The 14,178-nt window shown below is 44.6% G+C and overlaps 1 protein-coding gene across 10 annotated transcripts in view; it reads left to right on the top strand.

Annotated features, from left to right (window-relative positions):
- The window catches only part of NTNG1 (netrin G1), a 278,549-nt gene extending 266,544 nt beyond the window's left edge, over positions 1 to 12,005 (top strand). For all 10 annotated transcript variants that reach the window (XM_083156901.1, XM_083156904.1, XM_083156905.1 and 7 more), the window contains one exon: positions 10,606 to 12,005. In XM_083156901.1, coding sequence (XP_083013027.1) covers positions 10,606 to 10,823 — 218 coding nt within the window. In that variant the 3' untranslated portion in view covers positions 10,824 to 12,005. The remainder of the gene's footprint in view (positions 1 to 10,605) is intronic.
- The last annotated feature ends 2,173 nt before the right edge of the window (positions 12,006 to 14,178 follow it).

Below are 14,178 nucleotides of genomic sequence, written 5' to 3'. Positions count from 1 at the left end.
GCGCTCCGCGGTGAGCTGGTGTGCCAAGTAGCTGCTATTACAAAATACTGGGGGTAGTAACTCCCCCAGTCAAAAGCAAACAAGAAAGGAAAAAGGGTAACAGCGCTAACCACCGAATTTAAAATGTTAATAAGTTTTAATATCAATAATGCAATTGTAAGAATAAATAAAAATTGGATAAAAAAAATCCAATTAATAAAAATACAAGTTTCAAGTATCATGTTTTGTTTTGGTTATGTTCACCCAGTGGTTCCACTTAATGGCTGCAGGTTGTCTCTGATGCAAATGTCCATTCCTATTGGGCCCAATAGATAGTTCTGTGCAGTCCGTATCCAGGTTCCTCTGTTCCTAGTGTCGCTACTGGGGGATAGCACACCCCTCTGTTCCTTCTAAGCCACAGGGGGAGAGTCTCATCCCCTACCTCTGGAGACGTCTATATGGAGGATTTCTGGCTGTGGAAGCGGCTGGTTCAAAGGTTGAAAACCCGGGAGGATGTATAACAGTCCCTCGCTTGGTGGAGGACTGGCAGAGTGGATGCAGTTCCGAACACTGGCAATGGGGGAGATTCTCTAAAGCAGAAATGCAGTAAAAACCCTGTTATCAGGGTTTTTACCGCATTTCTGTATACTCTATGGCCCCTCCGCAGTGGTAGCGCTGCAGAGGGAATCGCCAGCAAAACTGGCGACTACCTGTTGAAGCCTATGGACTTCTTACTGCAGAGCTACTGTGAGGGATCCGTCACGGATCCCTCCCGGCATGCCCCCCGCCATCGCCGTCACTCTGCGCATGCGCAGATGGACTCCCAGGTCACAGACCCGGAAGTCCAGTGCCGGCACCGCATCGCAAGGGACAGCTCTTATCGCAAGAGCTGTCCCTTGTGTTAATAATCGCATATGTTAGAGCATATGCGATTATTAAGAATGCGGTGGCCGGCGAAGGGGGGCGATAATGGCCAGTGGATGTTAGAACATCCTGCCCAAAAGCTGGCGATTCCCTGCAGAAGCCTATGGGCATCTTACCGCAGCACTGTGTGAGGGATCCGTCATGGATCCCTCCCAGCATGCCCTGCGGCCGGCGCCATGCTCTGCACATGCGCAGATAGACTCCTGGGTCACAGTTCTTATCGCAAGAGCTGTCCCTTGCGTTAATAACCACATATGTTAAAGCATATGTGGCTATTAATAATGCGATGCCCGGCAATGCAGGGCAGTGGATGTTAGAACATCCCACCCAATGAGAGTAAGCAGTGATGGTGGATCCCAGGGCTGTAAACCTCTGTACTAAATATGGATTTTTTGGTTGGTAACCTGCGCACTGAATCTTCATTTGTTCGGTTAGCAGCCGCACTCACGGATGACTGTCTCCATTAGGTTCATGGAAATTAAAGGGGTTAGTGCTGCGCTCTACCTTTGTTTGATTTGCACAATGATGTGAAAGCTACAAGATGTACTAAGCCTTGCAGAGAGATCATATGGATGGAGATAAATGTACCAACCAGCTCCTAACTGCCATTTACCCATCACAGCCTGTGACCAGAGTTGGACTGGCCCTCAATAATAAGGGGAAACTCCTGATGCTCCCCACTGCTTGGGGTGCCTTCCTCCTTATTTATTATACATATGTTACCTTATACTGCACACAACTATAATGTATGTTCTACAGTGCATTGCTGTTATTAATCGGGTACATTATAATGCATGCACTAACAGTATTTAATATATATATATATATATTCGTGTGTGTGTGTTTAACATGGCAGCTAGCCACACCCCCCCTAGAGGATTGCCACACCCTTACACATGGGTCCCTACAACTGCATTTCACCCTGGACCCTTCATGCCCCAGACCAACACTATCTTTGACATTGCGGTTAGGATATTTATTCATTTACAGTTTCTTATGTAGCTCAGCAGATTTCATTGCGCTTTACAATAGTAGACAGTGATAAAACAAACTGGGTAACAACAGACAGACTTGGAGGTTAGAGGGCCCTGCTGCAAGCTTACAATCTGGTACTTTATATTAATTTTCATTCATCTTTCTCTATGTCCACTTCATCTCTCCCAAAGTCTACATTGATGCTTACTTATCAAAGAGTGACAAAAGTAATTGTGAATAATAAAATATATCATGATAGATACATTAAATGGTGCTCCAACCGGTCAGCTCCCAACTATTTTATTTAACAAATGATAGTTAGGGGATATTTGACTGGAGCATCATTTATCATATGCAACAATTTGTATCATTCACAATTGGTTTTATCTCTCATTGAGACCCCTAAATCTCAGAGCAGACAGTAGATACCGAAGATGTTTATGATGCATGAAAATTACATCAATTAGTCCAAGAGGATGTATCCATCCCACCAAAGCTTACCTAACGTAGGGTACACACCAGAACAACCATGATCATGCGACAACGATCAACGTAATAAACAAAACCAGTGTTAGTGGCAGCCATTCATAACGCATGTGGACAATCAGTAGCACAACATATACCTGACCCTGAGGATGACAGGTAGGCATAAGGAGGCAGATGTATTAAGCCTGGAGAAGAGATAAAGTGGAGATAAAGTGAAAGGAGCTAAAGCACCAGCCAATCAACTGTGTTTGAAAATGACAGATGGGAGTTGATTGGCTGGTGCTTTATCTCTTTTTACATTATCTCCACTTTATATCCAGTTTATCTCTTAGGGCTGGATGTATAAATATACATCGCCGCCCTTCGCCTGACAGCCGCCTCGATGCTACCGCATATGTACTAACATATGCGGCTAGCATCGGGTTGCGGTGACGGAGGGCCCGCGATACCTGTGATGTGGTCTGCGGGGGTCTCCGTCACATCCCGGCAGCTGCTAGTGTCCCCCTGCGTATCCTCCTGCCCCCTGCAGCCGGATGTCCTCCCGGCTGTGACACCAGGGGGAAGAGGAGATCAAAGGAGGACGGAAGGGCGCATCACGCGGACGGCGATAGAAGCCCATAGGCTTCTATAGGGTATCGCCACCCAGTGGGTGGCGATACCCTGCCAGGCGAAGACGGGGCGGACTGGTAATAGTACATAGGAAAATGCGGTTAAACCCCCGTTTTACCCCATTTTCCCTTTTGTACAATCCGCCCTTAAATCAGGCTTAATACATCTGCCCCAATGTACTTAACTTAGTATTTTGTTTTCCATATTTATTCATAATTTTTTTTTTATCCTAGGGGTGCCGTGAAAAATGCTAATACTCTAGGCTGCCCTGATTCAGCAACATTTGGGAGCCACGTCCCATTCTTGCTATATTTTTTTTTATTCTTTTTTATTCAGCTCTGTTTAGCAAACAGGGATTTTTTGCTAGTACAGTAGTTAATAGAAGAAGGAATGTATATGCTTTGATGATGTAAAACATACACCATAAAAGATACATAAGAGAGATTTCTCTACTGACAATTTACAGGCTAATTAGGTTTAGGAAGACCTACAGTAATCACTATGAACTAATGTGCAACTGAGCAAACACGTAGAAGGAAATATGTCAATTAGTATTGCAGATGTGCAGATGTATAGAACCTCCCCTGGGTGTGGATCAGTTCGTCACCAGCAAGTTGTTAGACGGTCATTAGGTCGACACCAGTAAGTCAACATGCATTTAGGTCGACATGCAGGAAGGTCAACATGATTCTAGGTCAACCTGGGTTAGGTCGACAGTCAAAAGGTCGACATGGGGTTTTTCACAGGTTTTTTTACCTGAATGTCGACCCAATGACCGTCTCTCCCTTCACTTCCTATTGAAGAAAATGGTGCTGAGAGGTTTGGTGTGTAAGAGGCATTCTACGCTGTGTATGAGCACAAATACTTGCACAATCATTGCCATACTAAAAGCTCCAGTCAGGCCGGAGACCGCTGCACATATGCCATACATATTGAGGAACTTGACCTATTGCAGCTGTTGAAGGGCTGGAGAAATCAGTTCTGACTTTGCAAGGTTTTTTTTTTTTAAAGGTTTTAATTTTCTAATTTTAAAGTCACAACCCCAACCCCCGAAAACTTGTCCTAGCTCTAGTCCTGACCTAGGCCGGTAGCAGCATTTTCATGGAAGAGAGGCACTAGTACCACCACCACCACCACCACCAGCAGCCAGTTCCAGCACTAGACTGTGCAGGCATACTCATTTTTATTGATATGTAAATAATTATATATATATATATATATATATATATATATATATATCACTTATACTGGTGCTAACAGGCAGCCAGGGTAATATAAGCATAACCTATAGGAGTCAATATACTGTAGGTGACAGAGGCGTATGATGGGGTTATTCCATATGATGAATAGCCTACCCGGGTATTGGTTTATTAAAATTCAACACAAGGTAAATGCAGCATGCAAACTCCTTCTTTACTGGACAAACCATGTGCACTGCAGTTGGGGCAGATTTAACATGTGCAGAGAGAGCTACATTTGGGTGAGTTTTTTGTTTCTGTGCAGAGTAAATACTGGCTGCTTTATTTTTACACTGCAATTTAGATTTCAGTTTGAACACACCCCACCCACATGTTACATGAGCCCCACCTGCAGTGCACATGGTTTTGTCCAGTAAAGAAGGAGATTGCTTTTGCAAACCGAACATAATCAGGCCCCTTGTCTCTTGAAAGATAGAGAAGGAAGATATGCAAACAAGTCGTGCATGTGCAGTAGGAGTTGGAGCATGTGGGTTGAAGGTCAATATGATATCAGTGCAGTGCACATAAATTGCTATGGGAGAACCTCTAGCTGAGACAGGCAAAAGGTGTTGGGTAGAGCCTTGGTGTTTACAGATGTACTGTGCCCTTGGAAAGTGATAAACGGCAGAGGGATAAAGACGTAATCAACCAATAAGCTCATAACTCCCAAGCTACAGGCTGTATTTGAAAAATGACAGAAGCTGGTTGGTTAGTACTCTATCGTCATCAACTTTATCACTATCCAAGATTCAGTACATCTTACTTTGGGTCTGTTTTTAATATGAACTTGCATTTCTTTTGCCGGTTCGATTCCCTTATGGAAATGAGCCCTGTGCTGAAGAGAATAAGATAGACTATCAGTCTCACAGAGAACCCCATGCTGAAGATTTCTTTATTATAGTGTATCAGGTATCGCTCTCAAAAGAGGTGACAACAAAGTGCCAGCCTATCTCCAGGGCACAAAGCATCTCCAGAGTAACTAAAATGACTCTGGAGTGAGACAATGGGATCCCTCTGAGGCCACACCCCCTTTCAAATTGACCACACCCCTTTTTGGAAAACCGTGCCTCCTAAGTAGCAGGAAGTGGGGGTGACAATGCAGAGTGCACACCCCTGACGCCTCTGGACCAACTCCCTATGTTGCACCAGCACAGACATACTGAGGCTTGGTCTTTCCTGACACTTAAAGGTAACTGGAAAGAGCGGTGATATGAGGAAAGCAATTTTGTATAAATAATGCCCTAAAACTAGCATATGTTTAGAGATGAGAAATGGTCTGTGCGTCGGGGAAGTTGCAGTATAACAATGTGAGAAGGTTGTATAACTTTTTATTAGCGATACACTTTTTTTTTTTTCTTGTTTTAATCAAAAAATGTCAAGGAAATATTTTCTTTGCTGGGAATCAGATACAAATAAAGGTCAAATGAATTTCTAACACACCATTTTAAACACTCATACACTTTGTGGTGCATGGGGGTTGTGCGGATCTGTCGTTTGCTGTCACTACAATTTTCCCCAATGGCATAGACTTGACAAATCGCTTGTCAGAGAAAGGTCTGAACCTCTGGGAAAGCAGCACATTACGAACCATTCATCATTTGGGATCTGCCACTTTGTTAACTATTTGGTGCACTGTCCCATTCACAAGAAAGTTACCCCACCCAGAGGCATGCTGAGCATTATTCTGCATCTGTGATATAAGGCACAGTTTGGTATACACGCTCATAGAGTAATGAGCAACACGATTCAGTAACCAGAAATCTCCAATACATAATGCAACAGACTGGGATAAAATAGGAGTTTATGTAACTAAAGCAATGGCAGCATACATGGTTATACTTAGCATAATTCACTTTTTAATTAAAATTGCATTACAATACAGAACAACTTAGATGTGTAATAGTTAGTATTACTGTCTCAAAGCTCGGAAACTTGGCTTGAATTCCCACCATGGCCCTAATTATGTGCGGTTTATATATTCTACCCATGCCTGTGTGGGATTCCTTAAGTAGTACTCCAGTTTCCTTACACACTCCAAAAACATGCTGGTAGGTTAAGTGGTCCCAACAAAATTTAACCAGTGCGTGTGTGTGTGTATACATATGGTAGGAAACATAAATTGAAAGCTCCAGTAAGGCAAGGACTGATGCGACTGGCCAAATATTCTTTGTTAAGTGCAGTGTAATATGTACAGGTATGCGATATATAACTAACTGGTAATAAACAAAAATAATTATATTTATGGATTTAGCTTAATAAAGGTGCTGCGAGGTACTTGTGAGAAAGCTCTGTCCTGGCGATGTGCCCTTATTCTGATCGGTGCGGCTATATCCGCGTGCGTTCGGGCCGCCGATGTTTTGTGTCTGCGCATGTGCAGAGGCGTCTCTGCGCATGTGCGAGCGGGGCGTACGGCCAAATCCCGCATGATATGTGAACACTCCGAACAGGGGGTGGAGAGGGGCGTGAAGGGCTATTTGGGCTCATTACCATATGCATACGCCCCGCGTTTCATGGGAGTTCCCATTAAAACGCTGGGCGTACGTATGGTAATGCGGCCGTGACGCACGTGTAGGGGGCGGACATATGACATCGCCGGATGTCAGCTGCCCGCCCAGATCCCTGCTTTTGCACGGAAAAATGTCCGTGTGGTCTGAGGTTGCCGGTGCTGGTGGAGCACACGGTCCTGCATTCGATGGTCTGCGACCATCGAATGATGGGGGAGGTTCCCTTAGATGGAGGAGGCGTATTCCGTGAAAAATACACGTGCGGTCCGTTCGGACAGCTTCTTACCGCATACGGACGGAGTTGGCGATCCGCATGGAAGGCGGGGTTTCGCACGCACGGTCCTGGCCGCATAATCGGCTCCGGCCGCACCGATCAGAATAAGGGCCATTGTGCTTTTGTAATACTGAAAGCCTTCACTTGCCTCGATTCACATACCTCCCAACTGTCACAATTTTTGAGGGACAGTTCCATGTGTTTGGGACTGTCCTGTTGTCTCACCAGTGGGTAGCAGTGTCCCAGGTGGGTGGCAGATTTGAGTCCCCCCTGATGTACAACGTCTACTCACTAAAGACATAGGGACAGGGCCATGCCGGCAGCTCATAGAACGTTGACCATCCCCCATAGTGATGGGAAACAGGGGCGTGGTCTGTGAGCACAGCATTGCCGCAGGGCCATGCTTCCTTTTGTTGAGACCACACCCCTTATCGGGAGTGCGTGCCAAAAAATGTGGTACTAGTTTCCTAGCACGGCGCCCGTCGGGTCCCATCGCATACCATAACTTAAGGTATGCGATGGGACCCGATCACACCCAACCGACCCGATTTTCGGGGTTTAAAGACGTTTTAATACAATTTTAAAATCGGTCGCATCGCATGCCATTGTGCCGGGTCGCGTCACATGCGATGCGACACAACCGACCCGATTTTACATTGTACAGCCACTCTGATGGCTGATTACAATTTAAAATGCCCCCCCAGACCCGATTTTTAATTGTATACCCACCATGATGGTTAATTATTAGGTCAAATGCCCCCCCCCCCATTGTTAACACTACGCCAGGACAAACGCCAACCCAAAGCGTGGTGAGCGCAGCGAGCCCGCGAGGGGCGGCGGTATGCGTCCTCCGACATTTTGATACCCCCACTATTTACGTCGGCATGGAGTTGACTTTATATAGTGTGGCGAGCCATCGAGCCCGAAGCGTGGCGAGTGGACACGGAATACATGGGAATTAATCCGCGTCCGCTCGCCACGCTTCGGGCTCACTATATAAAATCAACTCCACGCCGACGTGGATAGTGGTGGTATGAAAAGGTCGGAGGACGCGTACCGCCGCCCCTCACGGGATCGCTGCGCTAGCCACGCTTCGGGTTGGCATTGATCGTGGCGTGGCGTTAACAATGGGGGTGCATTTGACATAGTAATTACCCATCAGGGTGGGTATACAATTAAAATTTAGGTCTGAGGGGGCATTTTACATTGTAATCAGCCATCAGGGTGGCTGTACATTTAAAAATTGGGTCCGTCGCATCGCATGCGATCTGGTCGCATGCGATGCGATGCGACCGATTTTTCAGACCCCATGCCTTCCAATGTTAATCGGTGGCACATGCTAGGAAACAAGTACCAAAAATTCCCATTTCTATCTCTCATAATTTTGGGAGGTATGGGTTCACTCTGCAGCAGGAATGGCTGGGAGGCTCCCAAAAATCGGGTCCCCATCCGGCTGCCTGATAAGGTGGGCAAGGCTCCCGCATTCCATGGCCCTCCCTCCTCCCATCTTCCCGATGTCAGCGTTTAAATACCGAGACTAACAGCTTTTCAGGGAGGATGCAGAGCTAAAATAAAGCAATTTGCATCATTTTTGCCCCGCCCCCTCTTTGAAGACCTGCAAATCTCAGTAGTTGCAGTACTTGTGGTGTGGCTTGATGCCGTCAAAATCAGTTGTATATCCTTCATTACATCACATGGGCAGTATGAATGGCGAGTCCCTGAGAGCCCATACACGTGTGTTTAGCAGCATTACAAGGGGAGCTACCTGTGTATTAGCCTAGGGCACCTGGAACCTTTAATCAGGCCCTGTAAATATGTTATTCAATGATCAAAGTGCACAATTTATCCGTCATTGAGTAATATATTTAATTGACGGCAGCCATGTACAGTTTTACAGGGGGGAACCCACATATGTATGATATATACATTATAGAGGTTCCCATACATAGTGCATGTTGGGCTTGCAGCACGATGCACGCTCCCACACACATCACATCGATAAGTACAAAAACTATGTGCAGCTTGTACTTTTTGAACTAGATCACATCGCATCTAGTTCAAAACGTACGCTCTAGTAGCATATTGGATGTGTTTTGAAATAGATGTGATGGGTACTTATGTAGTATCTGGGCTGCCGATTTCTAAATCGGGTCGGATCGGGAGATCGCATCGCATCGCATGCGACCATGCGATTCGATGCGATGCGATGCGATGACCCGATTTTTCCATAGGAATCAATGTTAAAATGGACTGAGTCCATTTTAACATGGAATTCAATGGGAAAAATGGGTCCTTTTCATACCCCTACTATCCAAGTGGGCATGGAGTTGGATATAAACCTGTGGCGAGCGTAGCGAGCCACCGAGCCCGAAGCGTGGCGAGCGAAGCGAGCCCCGCGAGGGGACGAATACCGTCCCCTCGCGGGGCTCGCTTCGCTCGCCACGCTTCGGGCTCGGTGGCTCGCTACGCTCGCCACAGGTTTATATCCAACTCCATGCCCACTTGGATAGTAGGGGTATGAAAAGGACCCATTTTTCCATAGGAATCATTTTAACATTGATTCCTATGGAAAAATCGGGTCATCGCATCCGATATCGGATGCGATGCGATGCGATGCGATGCGATATCGCATCGCATCGCATCTGATTGTATGCCTTAACTTAAGGCATACAATCAAAAAATCGGCAGCCCAGATACTACATAAGTACCATGTGATGCAATCTACTGTAGTTCAAAACACACAGAGGGCATTGCACCAAGTGTGGGCACCTCATGTGCTAGACGGTTCCCCCCCCAAGTCCAATAACGGCTCAGTACAAAATGCTGAATGCTTTATCCCCTTCACTGGTAAGCCCGAGAATTTTCCGGGCTATGCCTTAATGCCCAGGCTTAAAGCCCAGAAAATTCTCGGGGTTGCCAGTGTTTAGCCCCGGGCAGTGCTGCTGAGTTCATCACTAGACTCAGCTGGCTTCAGCGCTGACCGGCTCAGCTAGTATTTTATTTAGTAGTAGTAGTAGTAGTGGTAATAGTAGTAATAATAATACTGATTTTCTATATACGTTTTTATGTTTATCGAGCTATTGGCATCACATTGATAGTTGTTATAGCTATGTCTTGAACATGAATTACACTTGACTTGAAGCATACCTCCCAATGGTCCCGATTTTCACAGTACCATCACTTTTTTGGGGGGGTGGACTGTCCCACGGTCACATCCGCAGACAGCAGTGACCGGCAGTGAAGGGGGGACAATTGGGTGTTCCCTTGACGACCATTGCTGCTCTGCTTAGCAGATCAACATTGAATAAACAATGCACAGCATCAGTTCAAGGAGACAGATGTAACAAGGGGCATGCCAGCAGCTTATAGACCGATTGGCATGCCCTCATAGTGATGAAAACAGGAGGCGTGGCACACAGGAGCATCATTCCTGCTAAGCTGCACCCCCTTTAGTTGAGGCCATGCCCAATTTCTGGCACTGGTGTGGCTTTACTGCACAGGTACCCTGACTGGCCTGCCACAAAGTTGGGAGGTATGTTTATAGTAAAGATAATGACAGAAATATTAATGTGTACTTATTTTGTTACTGTAACTAATGCTTCTTTTATCTCAACAGAAAATGTCTGCGACAATGAGTTGCATCGTTGTCAAAATGGTGGAGTTTGCCACAACAATGTGAGGTGCCAGTGTCCTCATGGCTACACAGGCATATTGTGTGAAAAACAAAAGTGTGCGGAAACTGGTGGATGCTCTTCTAATTCTGGACAAGAATCTATTTCCCATAACATCTATCTGACCACGATGATATTGGTAGCTCGACTCTGCACTTTATAAAGAACATGAATAATGTAACTGTAATTTCCCATAAAGGATAAAGGGAAAAAAGTAATATAAAGGATTAAATAAATTATAATAAAATTGAGAGGGCCTGACTGTACTAAGCCATATGTATCAATTTGTGAATGAGAGATCCATGACTGTTATGATTCTGGCTCACAAGATGGCTGCCTCAAGGACTGCTGCCATGGTAACAGAACATGCTATAAGGACCTTCAACAGATAAAAGGCTTTAGCAACATGGTCACCTCAAGCAGAACTGCTGCCATGGTAATTCCAGGTGTAAGGACCTTCAACCCGAATGGAAAGCCACAGCAAGAGAGCATCCTCAAGCAGGACTGCTACCATGGCAGGATGAGATGCATTATTTGTTTGCCCTTCACATTTCTCCAAATGAAAAGGACAACAAGTGTTTGTTTGCCACTTCCATGGGGTTATTGTACCTTTCTGCCCAGTGTGTGGACCAACCAAATAGCGTCATTCTTTGCTGCCAGTGCTTTATGGGTAAAGGAAAGCGGCCATATTGGTCCCGATACCCTTACACCTGTGCTTTTGTGAACGTCGCTCCGTATACCCTTGTTGGTTGAAAGATTTTATTTGTCCAATGTTAGTGGCGCACATATCTCCCTTCCTTGGCCCAATACCCTTTAAGAGAGTACGTGTATATCATAGATACGCCATGATGATAAAAAATAAGGCGTATGATATCCAATATGAGAAAGACTAGAGATTAAGCAAAAATAAAATGTATTTATCCTTTTGTATTCAAATGAAGTTATTTTTCTTGAAATAATGTAAAATGTAGATTTTTTGTATTATTGCAAATCCGTGTTTAACAGACAATCTATTAAGTGAATTTCATCAAAATATCAGAAAATATTTTTTTTTATTATAATTTTCATTACTTTTCAAATTCTATATAATTTAAATTATATTGTATTACTCATTTTAACCCTTTGTTGGCTAAAGGGGCTTAATGTTCCCTGGGTCCCCTATGGCCGTAAATGGGTAAATTGCTCAGAAAATCTTCCTTAGGGAGCGCGTGCTGGTGTAATGGAAAGCCACAAGTTTACATATACAAGACATGTAATAATGTTCCACCAAAGGAAATTATAAATGTTTTCTTGTTGTTTTAAAACACTGGAGGATTTCAAAGGAATAAAACATATCTGAAAACGACTTACCAAACAATGTAATGCAATTTCTTTTAATTTGAAGCTAAAAGTAAGAAAGTCAGATAGCTGTACTCTAGCAGCTAGAAAAACATAAGGAGGACTGAAGAGCACAATATGACAGCAATAGAATGTTGTAATAAGATAAGAGTATGGAAAAGTACTTGGGACAGTTCCTTGCCATGTACTGTAAGTTATGTTCATTTTGTGATAGATGCACCAACACAACAGTCACAACAATAGAAAGACCTGGGTTTTGGCCTCTTTGTCATAGTGGAAACGTCTACTGTAGGTACTTGTTCTTATTTTTAATTCTAGTTATATCATACTGTATCTATACACTGTTATTATAGGTACCAATTTGGTACTTATGAGTTATCTGGGCGCCCGATTTTTTGATTGTATGCCTTAAGTTAAGGCATACAATCAGATGCGATGCGATGCGATATCGCATCGCATCGCATCGCATGCGACCATCGGATGCGATGACCCGATTTTTCCATAGGAATCAATGTTAAAATGGACTGAGTCCATTTTAACATGGAATTCAATGGGAAAAAGGGGTCCTTTTCATACCCCTACTATCCAAGTGGGCATGGAGTTGGATATAAACCTGTGGCGAGCGTAGCGAGCCACCGAGCCCGAAGCGTGGCGAGCGAAGCGAGCCCCGCGAGGGGACGGTATTCTGTGTCCCCTCGCGGGGCTCGCTACGCTCGCCACGCTTCGGGCTCGGTGGCTCGCTACGCTCGCCACAGGTTTATATCCAACTCCATGCCCACTTGGATAGTAGGGGTATGAAAAGGACCCCTTTTTCCCATTGAATTCCATGTTAAAATGGACTCAGTCCATTTTAACATTGATTCCTATGGAAAAATCGGGTCATCGCATCGCATCCGATGGTCGCATGCGATGCGATGTGCCCGATCCGACCCGATTTAGAAATCGGGCGCCCAGATAACTCACAAGTACCACCAATTTTTATGTTAGAAGTATATCAATTACTTGTTGCACACTATCCGTGTATGTCAGATGGGTTTCCAGGTACCATATATACTCGAGTATAAGCCTACTTTTTCAGAACATTTTTTATGCTGAAAAAGCCCCCCTCGGCTTATACTCGAGTCAATAAGTTTTCCCAGTTTTTTGTTGTAAAATTAGGTGCCTCGGCTTATATTCGGGTCGACTTATACTCGAGTGTAGGTAGATCATAAACCAGACATTCCCAGCATCGGTCCTCAGTGCACACTAATAGTGCAGGTTTTAGTCATATCCATGATTGAGCACAGGTGACTTAATTAGTACCTCCGATAGTTTTATAGAAATGTGTGCTGAATCCTGGATATCAGTAAAGCATGCACTGTTAGTGTGCCTTGAGAACACGGTTGGGAATGCCTGCTATAAGCAATGAAATAAGAACAATCACCTCCACTAAGACAACACCTGCAACAAGCACAGTTCCAATGTCATCTTACCTTCCCCAAGTATTTGAACCATACATACTGTTAAGGTGGCCATACACACGCAGATTTATCTTCAGATCTGGCTGGTTGGAACAAAAACATGGTTATGGATGAGAGCAAATGACAGTTAACCATTTGTTTGGAAATGCTGGAAAACTGTCAAACTGTCACTCATCCATAACCATGTTATTGTTCCAACCAGCTAGATCTGAAGATAAATCTTACTAGTGTATGGGCACCTTACGTCTACTCTGAGCAGCTGATTTAATTTAAAGGGGTAGGAAGGGGTATGGATCATTAGGTCTACAACAGGATGGTTGACAAGCATTGGGTCGAAACCATTAGGTCGACATGCTGAAAGGTCAACATGGGTCTAGGTCGACATGGTTGTATGTCGACAGGTCACTAGGTCGACACAAGCATTAGGTCGACATGGGCAAGGTCGACAGTCAAAAGGTTGACTGTCAACCTTGCCCATGTCGACCTAATGCTTGTGTCGACCGTATGACCTGTTGTCCTAGACCCATGCCGACCTTCCAGCATGTCAACCTAATGATGTCAACCCAATGCTTGTCGAACTAATGACCGTATCCCATAGGAAGTTAGACTTTTTTTTTCTTTATTAAAGCATTTATGAAAAAAAGTCAAGTGTACAGTACCTCCAATATATCTTTCCACATCTTAAAAGAAAGCACAGACACTCATGTGTGCTAGGCTGGA

Source organism: Crinia signifera, chromosome 8 (genome assembly GCF_055691185.1).
Source record: "Crinia signifera chromosome 8, ASM5569118v1, whole genome shotgun sequence".
NCBI lineage: Eukaryota > Metazoa > Chordata > Amphibia > Anura > Myobatrachidae > Crinia > Crinia signifera.
The sequence above is the reverse complement of the archived record's forward strand: the minus strand, read 5'-3'. Positions and strand labels throughout refer to the sequence as shown.